Consider the following 15,616-nt stretch of genomic DNA (forward strand, 5'->3'; position numbering starts at 1 on the left):
TCTTTTCTCAATCATCTCCTATTCAAAGTCCTTCCCTGGCTATCCTACAAAAATGTAACACCCTGCCCTCATCACTCTGTTCCCCTTCCCTACCTTTCCCTTAGCACTTACCTCTACCAAATAGATCATATGTATTATTTATCCTGTTTATTGTCTAACCCCTTCAACTTCCGTGAGAGCAGGGATTTCCATTTGTGTTTTTTTCCTTTCCTATATCCCTGGTATCTGAAACAGTACTTGGCACACAGTAGGTGCTCAATAAATATTTGTTAAATGAATTTTAAATAATTGACTAAGAGGAAACATAGCATTGTGGTTGAATGTTTGGCCTCTGGAGTAAAAAGTCTGGGTTTTAATAAAATACGTAGCAGAAAACATAGGTACTAAACTTATCGACCTTGGTCTCAGAGGGGGTTTTATGAATTTGACCCCAAGGCAAGGCAAGTAAAATCAAAACTAAATTAATGACATTATACTAAACTAAAAAGCTTCTGGAGGGTAAAAGAAACTATTAACAAACAAGAAGGCAACCAACTAAATTGGAAAAGATATTTGCAAATAATACCTCTGATAAGGAACTAATATCCAAATTATAGAAAGAACTCATACAACTCAACAACAACAACCAACCCAGTTAAAAAATGGGCAGAGGACCTGATCAGACACTTCTCCCAAGAAGACATACAAATATATGAAAGGATGATCAGCTGCACTAGCTATAAGGGAAATGCAAATCAAAACCACAATGAAATACTGCCTGACACCTTTTAGAATAGCTGTTATCAATATGACAAAGAAATAAGTGTTGGAGATGTGAAGAAAGGGAACCCTCATATACCCCTAGTGGGAATGTAAATTGATACAGCCACTATTGGAAACAGAATGGACATTCCTCAAAAAATGAAGAATAGAGCTACCATATGAGCAGCAATAATTCTTCTGAGTATCTACTCAAAAAGTTTGAAAACATTTATTTGTAAAGATATATGTACTCCTATGTTCATTGCAGCATTATTCACAGTGGCCAAGACATGGAAGTAACCAGTGTCCTTCAGTGGATGATCAAATGAAGATGTGGAACATACATGCCATGGAATATTACTTGGCCATGAGAAAGGATGAAGTACTGTCATTTTCGACATCATGGATGGATCTTGAAACTATCATGCTAAGTGAAATAAGTCAGATGGAAAAGGACCATAACCATATGATTTCATTCATATGTGGGATATAAAACAGAAAACAACAAAAGAAAAAACAAACAAGCAAAAAAAAAAAAAGAAAGAAAGAAAGAAAAAACACCCTCATAGACACAGACAACAGTATGGTAGTTACCAGAGGGCAGGGGAGGGGGAGTTTGCAGACGGTAAATAAATATACAGGGACAGAAGACTAGACTTTGGGTAGTGAGTACACAATGCAATATACAGGGTGTGGCAAAAGTAGATTTACAGTTGTGTTGAGTACGCGAAACAGATTTTATTCTTGTATTATTATTTTAAATGTTGCATTTTTTCCATATGAACAAGTGTAGACCTACTTTTGCCCCGTCCTGTAAAGATGATGTATTAAAGAATTATACACTGGAAATTTAAATAATCATAGTAACCAATATCACCCCAATAAATTTAATAATAATAAAAATAAAGCCTGTGTTTTAATCCTGGCTCTGCCACTTATGGGCTTATGACTTTAAACAAGGCCCTTAACCTTCTGTGCATCCCAATTTCCTCATGTACAACACTGCCTCCCAGGGCTGCTGAGAGCCTGAAGTCCAATTTCACATGTAAACCACTAAACCCACTGTCTGGCCTATTTCAAAAACTCTAAGCTTAATAAATGGCAGCAACACTGTTACTACTGGAGACTCCCAAATCTGTCATTGCATTGTGCGTCCATAACAGGCAAATTTGCATCTATTCCTTTCAGGTAACAATTCAGTTTCCTCCCAAACTGGCAGTTCTTATCCCACCCTGAGCCCAACTTTCTTCAAGCAAACTGGCCTGGGTCTCTGCAACTACCTCAGCACAAGCCTCATCCTGCTTAAACTTCTGAGAGCGCTTCCCTCCTAAATCTCAGGGTGCCTGCCCTGGGGCCCCTTCCACAATCCTCAGGGAGCTGGGAAGTAGGGAAGGAAACAAAGGGAAGGATATAAGGTAAGGGAGGAGGAGGGAGAGAAAATATCTATGTGAGCTGGTGAGGGAAGGGAGAGCGGGTCAAGCCATCCCCACCTGCCAGCTTCCTGTCTTTGCCTACTGATAAATAGGGGATACTCATGGCCAGATTTTCCATTCCCCCCATCCTGGCACCCGCTGTCACTCAATTATAAAAAGATAGAGGGAGAGGGCCTGAGGGAGGGGCAGGAGGCCTTTGCTTATAAAGCCTGTGGTGAAGGGTAAGCACACTCAGCCTGGCCTGCCCAGTCCTCTGCCTGTCATCCCCCAGCAGATTTAGCTGCTGACAGCTGCCTGGGACTTTGCTGCCAGGCCCTGGCCCGGACTGCCACCTCTCCTCTCTTTCAGTGACTCTCCAGCCACAGACCCTCCATGGACCAGAAGACAGAAGCCGCTGAGGCTTCTGCGCCTGCCTCCCAGAATGGCGAGGATCAGGAGAACCTGGATGACCCGGAGAAGCTGAAGGAGCTGATTGAACTGCCTCCCTTTGAGATCGTCACAGGGTGAGAGCCGGTGTGGCCTAGGGTCGTCCTCCCTAGAAGAGCACAGGCTGGGGACAGGCTGGGGACAGGCTGACACAGAGAGATAAATAAGGGCTAAATGGGCTGGGGGAATTTAGGATGGTAACAGCAGGAGTCAGGGTCAAACTGTAAGAATGCACAGGTGTGCACGGAAGGGGCTGCCGGGGACACAGCAAATCTTGCTTGGCTTCTTAGGGTGATACCATAGACCCTCTACTCAGGGAAGGTAGGAGTAGCTCCTGGGAGGCAATGAAACCACCACTGAGACATCACCTCCCGGTCTTGAGACTTCACCTGCCTCTCTGGGTAGAGGTCGTTTAGTCCTGCGGAACCTGGTAAGGACGTAGGATGACACTGGCATATTTAAATATGGCCTCAAAAAACCCCTCCCTCCACTTCTCTCTCTGCTCCTGAGTGAGCCTCTCCTCTATCTGCATGTCTCTTGCTCTTTCTTTTAGAGCCTCTCTCAGGAGAAGATCCAAAAGCAGGGCAGACAGACTCATCCTTTTCTAAGCCTGAGTAAGCAGTTTTGTCCTGTCCAATCTTTTCTGAATGTCCCCCGGGACTGTCCGCATCCACCCTCGGGGAAACCGAGAGGTCACAGCACAGGTAACAGGCCAGGGCAAGGAGTTTCTGGACAGCAGAGGTACTCTCACCCTGCAGCCACAGCCAGGAGGAACCAGGACTCAGAGCAAGGGGTCTCAAGGCCACGAAGAGGGGGCTGCAGACAGGGTCCCTGTCTTGTCCACATCGTGCCGTCTCCAGGAATAATGCCAAGTGGTCTTTCTCCTCTTCCTTCTGCGTCCCTTCCATAGAAGACCCTGCTAAGATCCTAAGCAAAGAGAACAAAAAGGGGACACGTGGGCCACATTATCTCCTGAGCCCCAAGGCTCCCTTCCTTGGAGTCCAGCAGTGCGCACGGGCAGAGTGGGGCCGCACTAAAAATTTCAGAAAGAATGGAGGTGCTACCTTCAAGAGGCAGAAGGAGCCCTGGCTGGCAATTTGGGCCTGCTGTTTTGAGTGTAGCAAGTGGCTTTCCAGTCCTGGCCTCATTTTTTTCACTTGTAACATGAACAGGTCATGCTAGCTGATTCCTAAGACCCCTTCCAGCTCAGATATTTTCTGATTTCTAAGAGAACCTGAGGGAAAATGCTTCCTAATTCTGGAGGCAAGAGTCCAGGATAAAGCCTCTGTACTTGCATTCTCCCATGTCCAACGAACAAATGTGGCCCTGAGCTTAGGATCATAAAGCTACGGGCACAGATTAATAGAGACACAAGGAGAGCCTGGAGCCACTAGGCCTGAGAGTCCTTGATTCCAGGAGCTCTCTTTGGAAGGAGATTCTGTTTCTAACACCTGAGCACACTGGTCCATGCTGTTCTGGTCACACAGACACACACACTGTGCATGCCCACTCTGTGCAGTGTTGTGATCTCCCCAGCATAGGGTCAGGGTAGGTCCAAAACAGAATTAGACTGTTGAGTTGAATAGGCTTTGGAGTCCCAAGGTGTAGATACTAAAGGGTTGCATCTGTCCAGGTCTTTATAATCATGGCCTACTTACGAGCCTGAGCTCATTCAACCCTCAGCACACTGCTGGGAGAGGGAGACATAGGACTGTCACATTCAGATGGTGAAACTGAGAGTCAGGAAGGTTAAGTGACTTGTCCAAGACCTCAGACCGGTAAATGGAAGGTCTTCTGACTCCATCCAAGTGTCCTTTCCATTGTTCTCTTCTCCATTCTGGTTCCCAGGTTCACCAGACAGAGCTCCACCTGTCTCCGTCTGCAGGGTAGTGTGGTTCAGAAGCTTTCCCTGACCCAAGGCTCAGAAAAGAGGCACAGGGCAGGCAGCTTTCTGGGCACTCTGAGAGCAGCTCAGGAAGGAGGTGGGGCCCTGAGTGTTTCCTGGCCACAAGTAACAGCTGTGTAGATCTGTCTCCTGGTCCCCTTGGGGTAAACAGATGGCTTAAAATAGCCCAGAGGTGTGGCTGTGTCTGTGCAGGGACAGGATGAGGGGATGGCTTTCTGCTCCTTCCCTCTCCAGATGCCCTGGAGTGAAAGGAGTCCCAAGCAGGTCTCCTCTTGGCCTGGACTTCACGGGGATGGGTCTGTCCATACTGCTCCTCAGACTTGGGCCACAAACTAGCAGAAGAGCAGGTGGCTTTTCAGCAAACAGTCTGAAGGGAGGAGAGAGTATCAGGTAGGAATAAAGGGAGAGACACATCCTGCTTCTCATGATTCACGTTTGAATAGGGCACTCAGGATAGAGAGCAGACCTAAGAACATTAACAAATAACGTGGTGGAAAGTGTTAGAAAAGGATCTCAAGCTGCAGATGGTGTACCCAAGCCAGCTCACATTGGCTGAGAGTCCATTGTGCATCTCTCTTCCCAGCTCCGCATTCTTGAAGTCTCCATAAGGAGAGTGTTTACAGACATCAGCAAAGTTAGAAATCAGGGGGTTTTGTCTCATTCTTGCTGGGTGCTAAACTAGCACACCACTGAGAGGACCCTCTGAAAATGAGGAAGAGTAGAGAAGGGATGAGTTTTGGTAGTGCCTAAGTAGGTGCTCTGAGGGATAAGATTTGGGGCACCAAGGGACACCATATAACAATACTAGGTTTAATTTCTTAAATGTCGGCAGTTGCTCAAAATCTGAAGGGTTGGATTATTCAACCTATATTTCAGATGAGGAAACCAAACCTTGGAGGAATGCATAATTTGCCCAAAGCTAGTGGATGGAGCAGGGCATGAACCCCCAGGACTGTCTGACTCCGTATCATCACACTGTGTCTAAAAAAGCCATAAAGAGGAGTCTTTTATGAGGAGTCTTTTAAATATTTACTGACTAGGAATTATTTCTTTACTGCCTGTTTCCTCCACTAGTATTTAACTTCCACAAGAACAGGAACTTTGCCTTTTAACTGCTTTATCCCTATAGCACCAAGAATAGTACCCAGCTCCTAAGAGGTACTCAATAAATATTTGTTTTTGAATAAAGGAACGAACTCATTATGAGCACCTATTGTGTGTTGGGCTCTCTGCCAGGTGCTGGGTTTGGGAATTCATTGCAGGAAGAACTTGAGGAGAGAACTTCAGGATATATGAATATCCAGCAGTCGTAGGCTCAGAAGAGAATTTCACTGGCCCATGGCTGCCTCTGGGCTCAGCATGCTTTAGGGTAGCTCTGGGACACAAGAATAGGTTGTCTCCCTGTGTCTCCATCCCAGTGATGAGTGACTGTGGATCTGCCTGGCAGCACCTGTGTGTTGGTCTTTGTCTCTAGCTATGATTTTGCATGAAGCTGAACCTGCTATCAAAGGGGTTATTTTGGAACAGAGATAAATGGCCCTACCTACCACTTCTTTAGCTTCCAGTAGTTTACTCTGACCATGAGAGGAGCACAGACGGACAAGGCAGGGTTCAGAGGAAAAGGGACAGGCAAAGAGTGAGGGGCCTTCGACACTACTGTAAATGCCACAAGCCCCTCACCACTTACCCTGGACTCCGGAGCATGTCGGGAAAGTTTGTTCCATAGAGACCACCCTGGTCTCCATTGAGGGCCTCGGGAAAGTCAAAGCTCAGTGTAAAGATGGGGCATCCAAGGAAAAGGGCCTCCAGGGGCAGTCTCAGGGCCTGCTTTGCACAGGATCCTATCCAGAGCTGCCAATCAGGAGCAAGCAGACCACCAAACTGCTTAGTAGCTCCAGTAAATCTGTCTGTTAGAATTCTCTGCTTCTCTCCACTCCTCCTTCTGACTAGGCCCACTTACATCCACTCTGAAAGTGGTCTGAACAAGGGAAAGAAACTGGCAATTCTGTTTCTTTCAAGCAGGTCGCAAAAGGTCTAGTGAAGGAAAGATGAAATGAGTCAAACTCAATTACCTGTCAGTGGATTTTCCACTTCATGGATTATCTTGGAGCAAATGTTTAATCTCAGACCAATACCTACTGCCCTCCAGGTTGCTTCTTTTCACTATATAGATTTATGTTTAGGAAGTACAAGTGTTTTTTAATGTGAACAGGAGACACACACACACACACACACACACACACACACACACACACACAAATTGACACATCCCTTCCCCTCTACCAAGCCATTTTTTCTATGTATTCAATTTCCTGCCTAGAGAATTGCAATGCCAAGTAGCATGGGTCTAAGCAGATGAAGTGTGAATTGTTTGCAGAAAGCATAAGGAAGTGCTTAAGGAGGTGTTATCTGAGGCTGGGAGTAGGAATGATGCTGTTGGTTTCTGTACCTGAAGAAGTGCCCAAGCCCAGGCAGAAAAATCTATCGTCCTAATCGCTGTCCTGTCCACCACTGCAACATCCGCACACACACCTTCCACTGTGGCAGTAAAATATCTGCTGGGGTTGGGAGTATAAGTAAATATGGTCCTCAGGCATATCATGCTACTAGAAAAAGGTGATTATTTAAGAAGTGTCACTATTTCCTTCCTTCTACTGCTGGGCATAATAGCATTGACCTTTTTTGTGATTCTGTAATATCACCAGACATGACCATGTTATCCTGAAACTGACCTGGGGAAGTTTCAGACCTCTACCAATGCTGTTGCCCTGCTTTCCCTGAAGGGCCTAGCTGTGTCAGTCTGTAGGAATTCCCAGAAAACCTCATTTGATCTTTCTGCTCCTTTCAAAGACCACAAAGGAGAACCCAAGCAAACTCAGTCCCTGAGGAAGCCTGAAGGAGAGACTAGGAGCCAAGAACTTCCCTGCTTTTCCTTTGCCCCTGGAGAGCACTGCCGTTCCTGAGGCATCTCTTCTGTTTCATTCTGTCATCTCTAATGAAAGACAGTGGAGACCATGAGGCTGCTGGCCAGGGGGGTTGAAAAACAGTATTTATAGAGGTGAAATTTCTTCCTCTCCCTTGGGTTTCACATTTTTCTCGGTCCTCCCCAGGGAGAGGAGGAGAGAAAAACATCAGAGCTTAAGAGGGGCGGAGAAAAGCAGCAGTCTCAGACCGTCCAGCCAACTTGCAATTGCACGCTGGGCCAAATTCAAACTCAGTGGGGCTGTATTTGGCCAAGTTGGAGCAATACTTTTGGGGGTTCCAGAAGGAATCCTGAGGGACCACAGCCAGCCATTGCTGAAGCCCCCCAAGCCAACCACACAGTCATGAATACAGCAGGTCCTCCAATAACTAGGTTTCTTTCAACAACATTTCATTATAATGTTGATGAGATGCCATAGGAATTTAACTCTTGTTTATATCAATTAGCCTATGGTAAAATTGGTTTCCTTACATATTGTTTTGTTCAAAGTCGCAGAATGTATCAACAATATTAGTGACGACTTCATACAGAGTCATACAAGTGACTCTGGATTAGACTCAGGGTCAGGAGGGATGGTATAGCAAAAGGCCTTGAAAGCAAAAAAAAGAGTTTGGGTAAGTAAAATAAGCTGCTTCTTGAGAGGAAAAAAACAACACTCCAGGAAAAGAAGGGATCATTTAGCAACCAGGAAGGTTCAGGAGTGGCCTGGGGAGGCGAGATTAATTAGGGAGATCTAACCCTAGCAGGGATTGAACGAGTAGAGGGGAATCATCAGGCATCCATTCTCCCAAAATGTTAAGTAAATAATAAACACATCCAACTAGAGACAGAGGGGTTTAGAGAGCTAAGTATAGTACCTGAAGGAATCCCTAGAGCTGGGTCCTCAAACACATCTGTCTTCACAGTGGAAACTTAACTCGCCAGCAAGGAATATGGGAACTTGCATAGAGAAGAATTGGTGATGGGGGGAAGGGAATACTGCAGGGAAATAGTTCCAGGTTTACTCAGCTCTTTGGCACCTGCTGCTTACCCCAAAGAAGCCAAGGCCCTGGGATACCAGGGACTCCCCTGCAGCCCAGGGAGTTAGGTGACCTCTTTGACCTCTTCGGGGAAACAGAAGGCAGGGAGAGAAGAAACAGCAAAGTTAATGGTTGCCATGGGGTACCTTCTGGGGCAGCCACGAAGATTACATTTTTATTTTTATTTTTATTTTGAGAATTTTTATAAGAGTTTATTTGCGCTAAATGGACGACATATGCTGAGGAGCAAGATCTGAAATGCTCCCCAGAGAATACCTTTTTTAAAAAGAAAACACTCAGCCCTGACTGGTGTGGCTCTGTGGATTGAGTTCCGGCCTGAAAACCAAAAGGTTGCTTGTTCAATTCCCAGTCAGGGCACATACTTGGCTTGCAGGCCAGGTACCCAGTTGGGGGCACGTGAGACGTAACTGATTGCACGTCGTTGTTTCTCTCCCTCTCTTTCTCCCACCCTTCCCCTCTCTCTAAAAATAAATAATTAAAATCTTTTTAAAAAGAAAAAGAAAATATTCAACCTGTCCAGCTGGTACTCACCCCCTGCTCTCCTTCTAGCATTTTCTTTCTTTTTTAATCCTCACCAGAGGATGTGAGGGTTTGTTTGTTTGTTTTCTAATTGATCTTAGAAAAGAGGAAGGAAAAGAGAGATAGAAAAACATCGATGTGAGAAACGTCAACCAGTTGCTTCCCTTACATGCCCCAAGCAGGGATTGAATCCACAACTTAGGTATGTGCCCTGAATGGGAATCAAACCTGCAACATTTTAGTGTATAGGACAACACTCCAACCAACTGACCCACCTGGCCAGGGCCCCGTCCAGCATTTTCAATCTTTCCTGTTGAAGCCTCCTTATTCTCCTTGGCTCTCAAATCTGCACATAGCCTCCTATTTTAGAAAAACATATGCATATACATAAAAACAATCTTCAACTCTGATGCCCTCTCTAGTCCCTGTCTTTCTCTCTCCTTCTTACTACTAAACTTTAAAAAAAAAAAACCAAAAACCTAGCCTTCTTCTTCTGCTTTTTCTCATCATGCCTCTCCCCCTTGAAGCCACTGGACATGTTCATCATCAAGCCTGATTTCCTCAGACACCAAGTGGGCTTCCTTCATTTCAGGCTTACCCTAGCCTCACTGCCTGCCCAAAGCCACCACAGTCCCCTTCCATGAACATGACTTTGATTACGTGTTGTTTTACTCACGAACCTGTAACAACTCTCCAATGCTTCCTGGCTAAACTTTCAAGAGCCTTCGTGTGTCCTTCACTCTACTTGCTCATTTTCAGCAGTTTTCTATTGTTTTCAGCTGTCTTATTGACATCTTCTCTGTCCAGCTAGAATCCAACTAGATTATAAGCATCTGGAGGGCAGAGGCCAAATCTTTCATGGCTTTGGAATGATTCAGTGCTATATACAAGCTCAATCATATCAAGATACCCTTAGGTAGTATGGCCTCAAAGATAAAAAATTCTTGGACACTTATGTGACAACCCTTCTTTCACATGAGGGAAACAACAGGCTTGAGAAACAGCCACTAGGAGAGCACGGTACTGCAAATTGTAGGCTATTCCATGCCAAAAATGCAACATAAATGAGTGACAAGGGAAAGGAATGAAAGCATGAAATTTCTGCAAAATCTGTCTTGCTGTCATGAGAAATTTTACATGCTTGCTACTTTGTAAAATTACTGTTTAAATGCTGCATTTCAAACCTGGGCACAGATTAGAATCATCTGGAGGGCAATGCTGATACCTGGGCCTCCCACTAGATGTTCCAATTTAATTGGCTTCATGTGGGTCCCAGGCATTGTTTGTAGGGCCTTCTCGGTGATTCTAATGAAGAATCAGGTTAAAGAGTCATTGATTTTGAAATGTAGGCATGTGTTGTGCATTGAGAGTGATGGTGGAGTGTTTGGGGACCCTCCCTAGTGAGGTGACCAGAATGCACACCTCTCTCCAAATTCTCTTTCCTCCTGATAAACGCTTTGGGATCTTTTACGCCCTTTTGTCACTGATAGTGAGGAGATCTTGGATAGCTACCTATTCCAGGCTGGCCCTAGAAATGACTCGTCATTGTCTCTTTGTCTCCTTGACCCACAGGGAGCGACTGCCTGTCAACTTCTTCAAGTTCCAGTTCCGGAATGTGGAGTATAGTTCTGGGCGGAACAAGACCTTCCTCTGCTATGTGATTGAAGTGCAGGACAAGGGAGGCCAAGTGCAGGCATCCCGGGGATACCTAGAGGATGAGCATGCAGCTGCCCATGCAGAGGAAGCCTTCTTCAACACCGTCGTGCCAACCTTCGACCCGGCCCTGCGGTACAACATCACCTGGTACGTGTCCTCCAGCCCCTGCGCAGCTTGTGCTGACCGCATCATCAAAACCCTTAACAAGACCAAGAACCTGCGCCTGCTCATTCTGGTGGGGCGCCTCTTCATGTGGGAGGAGCCCGAGATCCAGGCTGCTCTGAAGAAGCTGAAGGAGGCTGGCTGCAAACTGCGCATCATGAAGTCCCAGGACTTCGAATACATCTGGCAGAATTTCGTAGAGCAGGAAGAGGGTGAATCTAAGGCCTTTGAGCCCTGGGAGGACATTCAGGAGAACTTCCTGTACTATGAGGAAAAGTTGGCTGATATCCTGAAGTAGGCAGCTGGGCACAGCCTCACGTGAGTCATGGCACCATTACTCCATTAACTCGTAGAAGGTTCGAGGTCAAGTCGAAATAGTGATAACAGATTTTCCCTGGGAAAGATTTCACTTTCTGCTTTGGGTTGGAACATTTTAGAAGGTCCTCCCCCTAAATCCTTTCCCTCCTACCCTTTCATATCAGACTATCTTTCCCCATAATATGCAATACTTAAGGTTGACAGGAATCTGAAAACTTTGATTAGACAAGAGTTCCTGTATTGAAAGATTTAGATGGTGCAAGGGCCTGCAACTGAACAGCCTCAAATATATTTCAATCCCCTAAACGTGCCCCCATGTACCTGTGTCCAGGATCACTAATTCTGAACACCTTGGAGATGCCTTGTTCCCACCCCTATTTGCCATCCTACCATTCCATTTTTTTTCTAAATCAGGTGTTTCATTCCGGGGGGTGGGGGGGCCTTTTTCCCCCCCCACTTTTGATACTTTTGAAATTCGTCAACTTTTTTTCAGCCAGAGAAGCTTTCATGTTTTCAAACAAATGATTCCCCTTTGAGGGAGACCAATAATTGCTATGTCAATGTATGATGTAAGAGTATTTTTCTTATGTTGAGAAGACCTCAGCAGAACTCACAGAAAAATGCAGAATGCAGGAATGGGGATAATACAGCAACAAGACCTATGCAGGAATGTTTAAAGGGTTAAAAAGATGTTTGTAAATTAGGTAGCAGCTCAGAAGTAGTCTCCTGCAGATATCAAGATAGGATAGGAGAACTGGAAGTAAAAATTAGCTATTTAAGCAAATAATTAGGACACAATTAAGGCCAGTTTGGCCTCTTGCTGAGGGTAAATTAGACTCTTACAGAAAGAGGCCAATCACCCTCAGGAAAGACAGTAAAGAATCCTTTACTATCTTTTTTGAATTTGATCTAATCTGCTTTGCTCCACCAGCAATGCTATGATTAAGCCCCTTTACAAGGCCTTAGTTACTGATCAAAGTCCTCCAGTAACAGAGAAAGGGTCTTCACCACCCTTTTAAACAACCTTAATTCTGCAATAACTCACATGTTACTACAACACAAAAGTAGCATGCGTCTGTGAAGATACTCATATTTGGTATCTCCCACTATTATTCTCAAGAGAAGATGTCATTTCATAAACACGTTTTGAAAATATCAATGTTCTGGAGCTTGATATTGGTAGGTGTTTGCTATTAGATGTGCACTCAGGGTGGCTGATAATTCTCTAGCTGAGCATTTGTCAGTCAATGAAGACACCATTTTCAGCCATTTGGTACAAATAGCAGGGCCCATTCATTGACTTTAGTGAGACTATGGTTACATAATGTCACGTAGTACTCTGCTCATATAAAATAAGACACCTCTGTGAGTGGTAATAAAAACAGATTTCTAAAGGTGACTTCTGGAGATTCAAAATTACCTTTTACGTTCCTTGAAAATTTTATTAGTGCAGGTACTATCACTGTAATTATAACCCTACATAGATTCTACAGAATGACTGGTAGCTTAATTTTAACCCTAGTATATACTTGCTTCTTAAACATCTTTCAGAGTCATGGGCCACGTCTTCTAGCTGCCTAACTAGCAAGTCCTCAGGGATTTGTGTGTTTTCTTCCCCCCAACCTTAAATCAAATTAGATAGTTAAATCTGCTATAAAAATAAACATTTCAAGGAGAATTAAAAGAGCTTTTAATTTTGGATAATTGAGGGCTGTACTTTCTGCTAATCTGCACAGAAATAGATAAATTAGTTTGATAGAAAAATCCATTTCTAAGTGAAATTATTCTTAATGAAATATCATTGGACATGTTCCACATTATAAACTTCTTTCCATTAGTGTGCATAACTGTAGTATCTGGACCCATCATTAACATGCTTCCTGTACTCTATTTGAGTTGCTCATGTTACTGAAGGAAAAGGTTAAAATGTACCAAGTTGAAAAAAAAAATTGGCATGAAATAGAGTTGTTATCTAAAAGCCCAAAAGAACAACTCTGCTTAATTAAAATACTCCCAAGAAATGGGCATTTGTTAAAGAAATATTTCTTATTTCTTATTTCATCTTTTAAAAAAAATGACAGACTAGGATTCAACCACGTATTCAACTTGAACAGTTGGTTAAAGCACATCTCTTCTGGGGATTTCTCTGGGTGAACCGTACTAAAACATGAATGGAACAAATACAACCCTCGGTAAGCCTGTAGTCACAAAAGACTACAGAGAAATTCAGGAACTTGTTGGAGAAGGCACACCAGAAACCCTAATTCAACAAGAGAAATTCTTTATTGTTTGGGGCCAGCAGGGCTCTCAGTAACGTGTTTTCTGTTTTCTCATCAAGGTCTGCCTGCTGCCAGGAGACAGCAGTGACAGGTATGGCCTTACGGGACATGCCTGACTCCCTAATACCACTTGGAGCTGGACACCATTCGACACCAACCAATCCCACTGCACAAGGCCCTCTGAGGATTCAAAATACACTTCTCATGCTGTAAATCATCTTAGCTGTGCATCTTTCTCTAAGGCGGCTCTGGGGAAAAAAGTGAGTTGCAAGGAGAAACAGCAACCATATGTGGGTACCAGGCATTAATGGGGCTGAGGGTTCTAACTGCTCCCCAAAATGGGCTGCGTAAGGCAAAGAGCCTCAGACAGTCCCAAGATCTGTGCAGATCTTTGAAGTATGTCCAGAAATGCATTTGTGTCTTTTTCTAAAGAAAAGCAAGCAACAACAATAAAAGAAGTGGTGTGGTTTTTCTGTGACCAGGTTTTTTAAGGTACTTGGAATTTAAAAGTTAATTACTGACAGTGATCAAGTCCCAAGAATAGTGATTTCCCAAGCTATGAACCAAGCCACATATAAAGTGGGAAAGAGATTTAAACAAGGACTTGTCTAGGCAACACAGGGCCCTCTCTCATGTAGACTTCTCATCCTGGTCTTGACCTTCTTAAAATATTTTCTTCTGAGATTCCTTCAGTGCCTTTTGCCTTCTCTAAAGACAAGAAATGTAATGTGATAGGTGAAACAAGGCATGGGAAATCTGTTTATAAAATATCCATGTCCCAACAGCCAATTAATAAGCAATTAGCCTCTTGATTAATCAGAGGTGAGAAGTAGGAGGATTTCAGTGTTCAGATACACAATATAAGGGTAGTCAACATGTGGTACCTGATGGTGATGGCAAGCTGATGTCAAAGTCTCATTTCTTAGAAGGTTTGAGTCCTATTAGAAGTAAAATTTCAGAAGCGAATTTCTGGGTGTTTGCCAAACTCTAACTAGGTTTCCAGGAATAACGTGTTCATTCTGATTATCAAGGCAATGCCTTTCCCAGGTTTTGAGTATGATAAGTCATCGGAATTTGACCCCAAGACTATCTGCAAATGACAGAGCATTTTATCACATCCCTGCTGAATCCCAGAATTCTACTTACAGCCAGTCCTCCATGAGACTCAGCTCTGTTAAAAGAATCAGGGTTAATATTCCATATAAAAATTAACCCTAATCCCTTTCAATGTAGGAGCCTTCCACACCAATGTTTTGCAAAATTAGGAAAATATTTTAATTGTTTCCTCTTATCATTCATTCATTCTCATTTTCAGTTTTGTGTACTTTGACATTATTTCTGCTTTTCTTCCCCTTCTATTTTACTAATAGTGCACAGAAGCAAAGCTTCAAGAAAAGCTTTAATCTAAAAGCCTGAAAATGAACTTGCTCCTGCACTGCCCTACCCCAGTAACATGAAGAACTTGTCTGTTCCACACAGAGGTACAAAAGACATGAAATACTTTTTTGAAACTGCTGCCTCATATCAGGCTGCAATGTGATAAGAACATAAGTCTAAAGTACAAAGGTTATATTTAACCAGTGCTCTCCTGGTGTTCCTACAAGCCCACTCTAAAATCCAGTTCTTTCACACTTTGGAAAGCAAGTCCTACAGAGGCCCAGAATTCACTCAAGGGAGAAAAATCAGTATTAGGTCTGGATGTTTTAACTCCTAACACCACAGTAAGGGAGGGGTGGGGGTGGCGGAGAAAATACCACTACTTTTCCCAATACCTCTTCTACTGAACCACTGGATAAATCTATGAACCTTTTTCTCTCACAAAAACAAGAGAAAAGAGTTTTGCTCTCCTAACTGGTTACACTTCAGCGTACCCACCCCCCCCCACCCCGAGCTTAAAAACATAAAGAAACCCGCCCATTTTCCCTAACATCCCAACTACCAAAATAAAATTTTGGGGGAAGTGGGTCTTTTTGGTTTTTAGAAGATTTATATGGATTTTGTTGAGAACTGAGTCATTTCTCTGAACTAGGCACTTTGCCAGGTATTTAACACGTATTTTTTTGTTTCATGATTGAATTGAGACAGGTTCAATCACAGAAACTATGTAGTGGACAAAAGAGTTCACCATGAGGGGATTCTAAAAACCTGCCTTT

The 15,616-nt window shown here is 43.9% G+C and overlaps 1 protein-coding gene across 2 annotated transcripts; it reads left to right on the forward strand.

Moving 5' to 3' along the window:
* Nucleotides 1–2,348: 2,348 nt before the first annotated feature.
* Nucleotides 2,349–13,921, forward strand: APOBEC2 (apolipoprotein B mRNA editing enzyme catalytic subunit 2). 2 transcript variants are annotated; one of them, XM_054569328.1, is made up of 4 exons: nucleotides 2,349–2,395; nucleotides 2,523–2,677; nucleotides 10,621–11,184; nucleotides 13,523–13,921. In XM_054569328.1, exons 2-3 carry the CDS (start codon nucleotides 2,547–2,549, stop codon nucleotides 11,162–11,164), a joined length of 675 nt encoding a protein of 224 aa, XP_054425303.1. In that variant the 5' UTR covers nucleotides 2,349–2,395; nucleotides 2,523–2,546; the 3' UTR covers nucleotides 11,165–11,184; nucleotides 13,523–13,921. The 2 variants fall into 2 exon arrangements, with proteins under 2 accessions (XP_054425303.1, XP_054425302.1); XM_054569327.1 differs by having other exon boundaries at nucleotides 2,357–2,677.
* The last annotated feature ends 1,695 nt before the right edge of the window (nucleotides 13,922–15,616 follow it).

The sequence above is a fragment of the Pteronotus mesoamericanus genome, unplaced genomic scaffold, assembly GCF_021234165.1.
Source record: "Pteronotus mesoamericanus isolate MK-2021 breed Mesoamerican mustached bat unplaced genomic scaffold, CSHL_Meso_final contig_20, whole genome shotgun sequence".
Taxonomy (NCBI): domain Eukaryota; kingdom Metazoa; phylum Chordata; class Mammalia; order Chiroptera; family Mormoopidae; genus Pteronotus; species Pteronotus mesoamericanus.

Excerpts from the sequence above, each read along its gene's own strand:
- APOBEC2 (XM_054569328.1), top strand. The coding sequence starts at position 2,547 with ATGGACCAGAAGACAGAAGCCGCTGAGGCTTCTGCGCCTGCCTCCCAG. Across the intron at positions 2,678-10,620 it reads CCCTTTGAGATCGTCACAGG|GGAGCGACTGCCTGTCAACT; the intron begins GTGAGAGCCGGT and ends CTTGACCCACAG.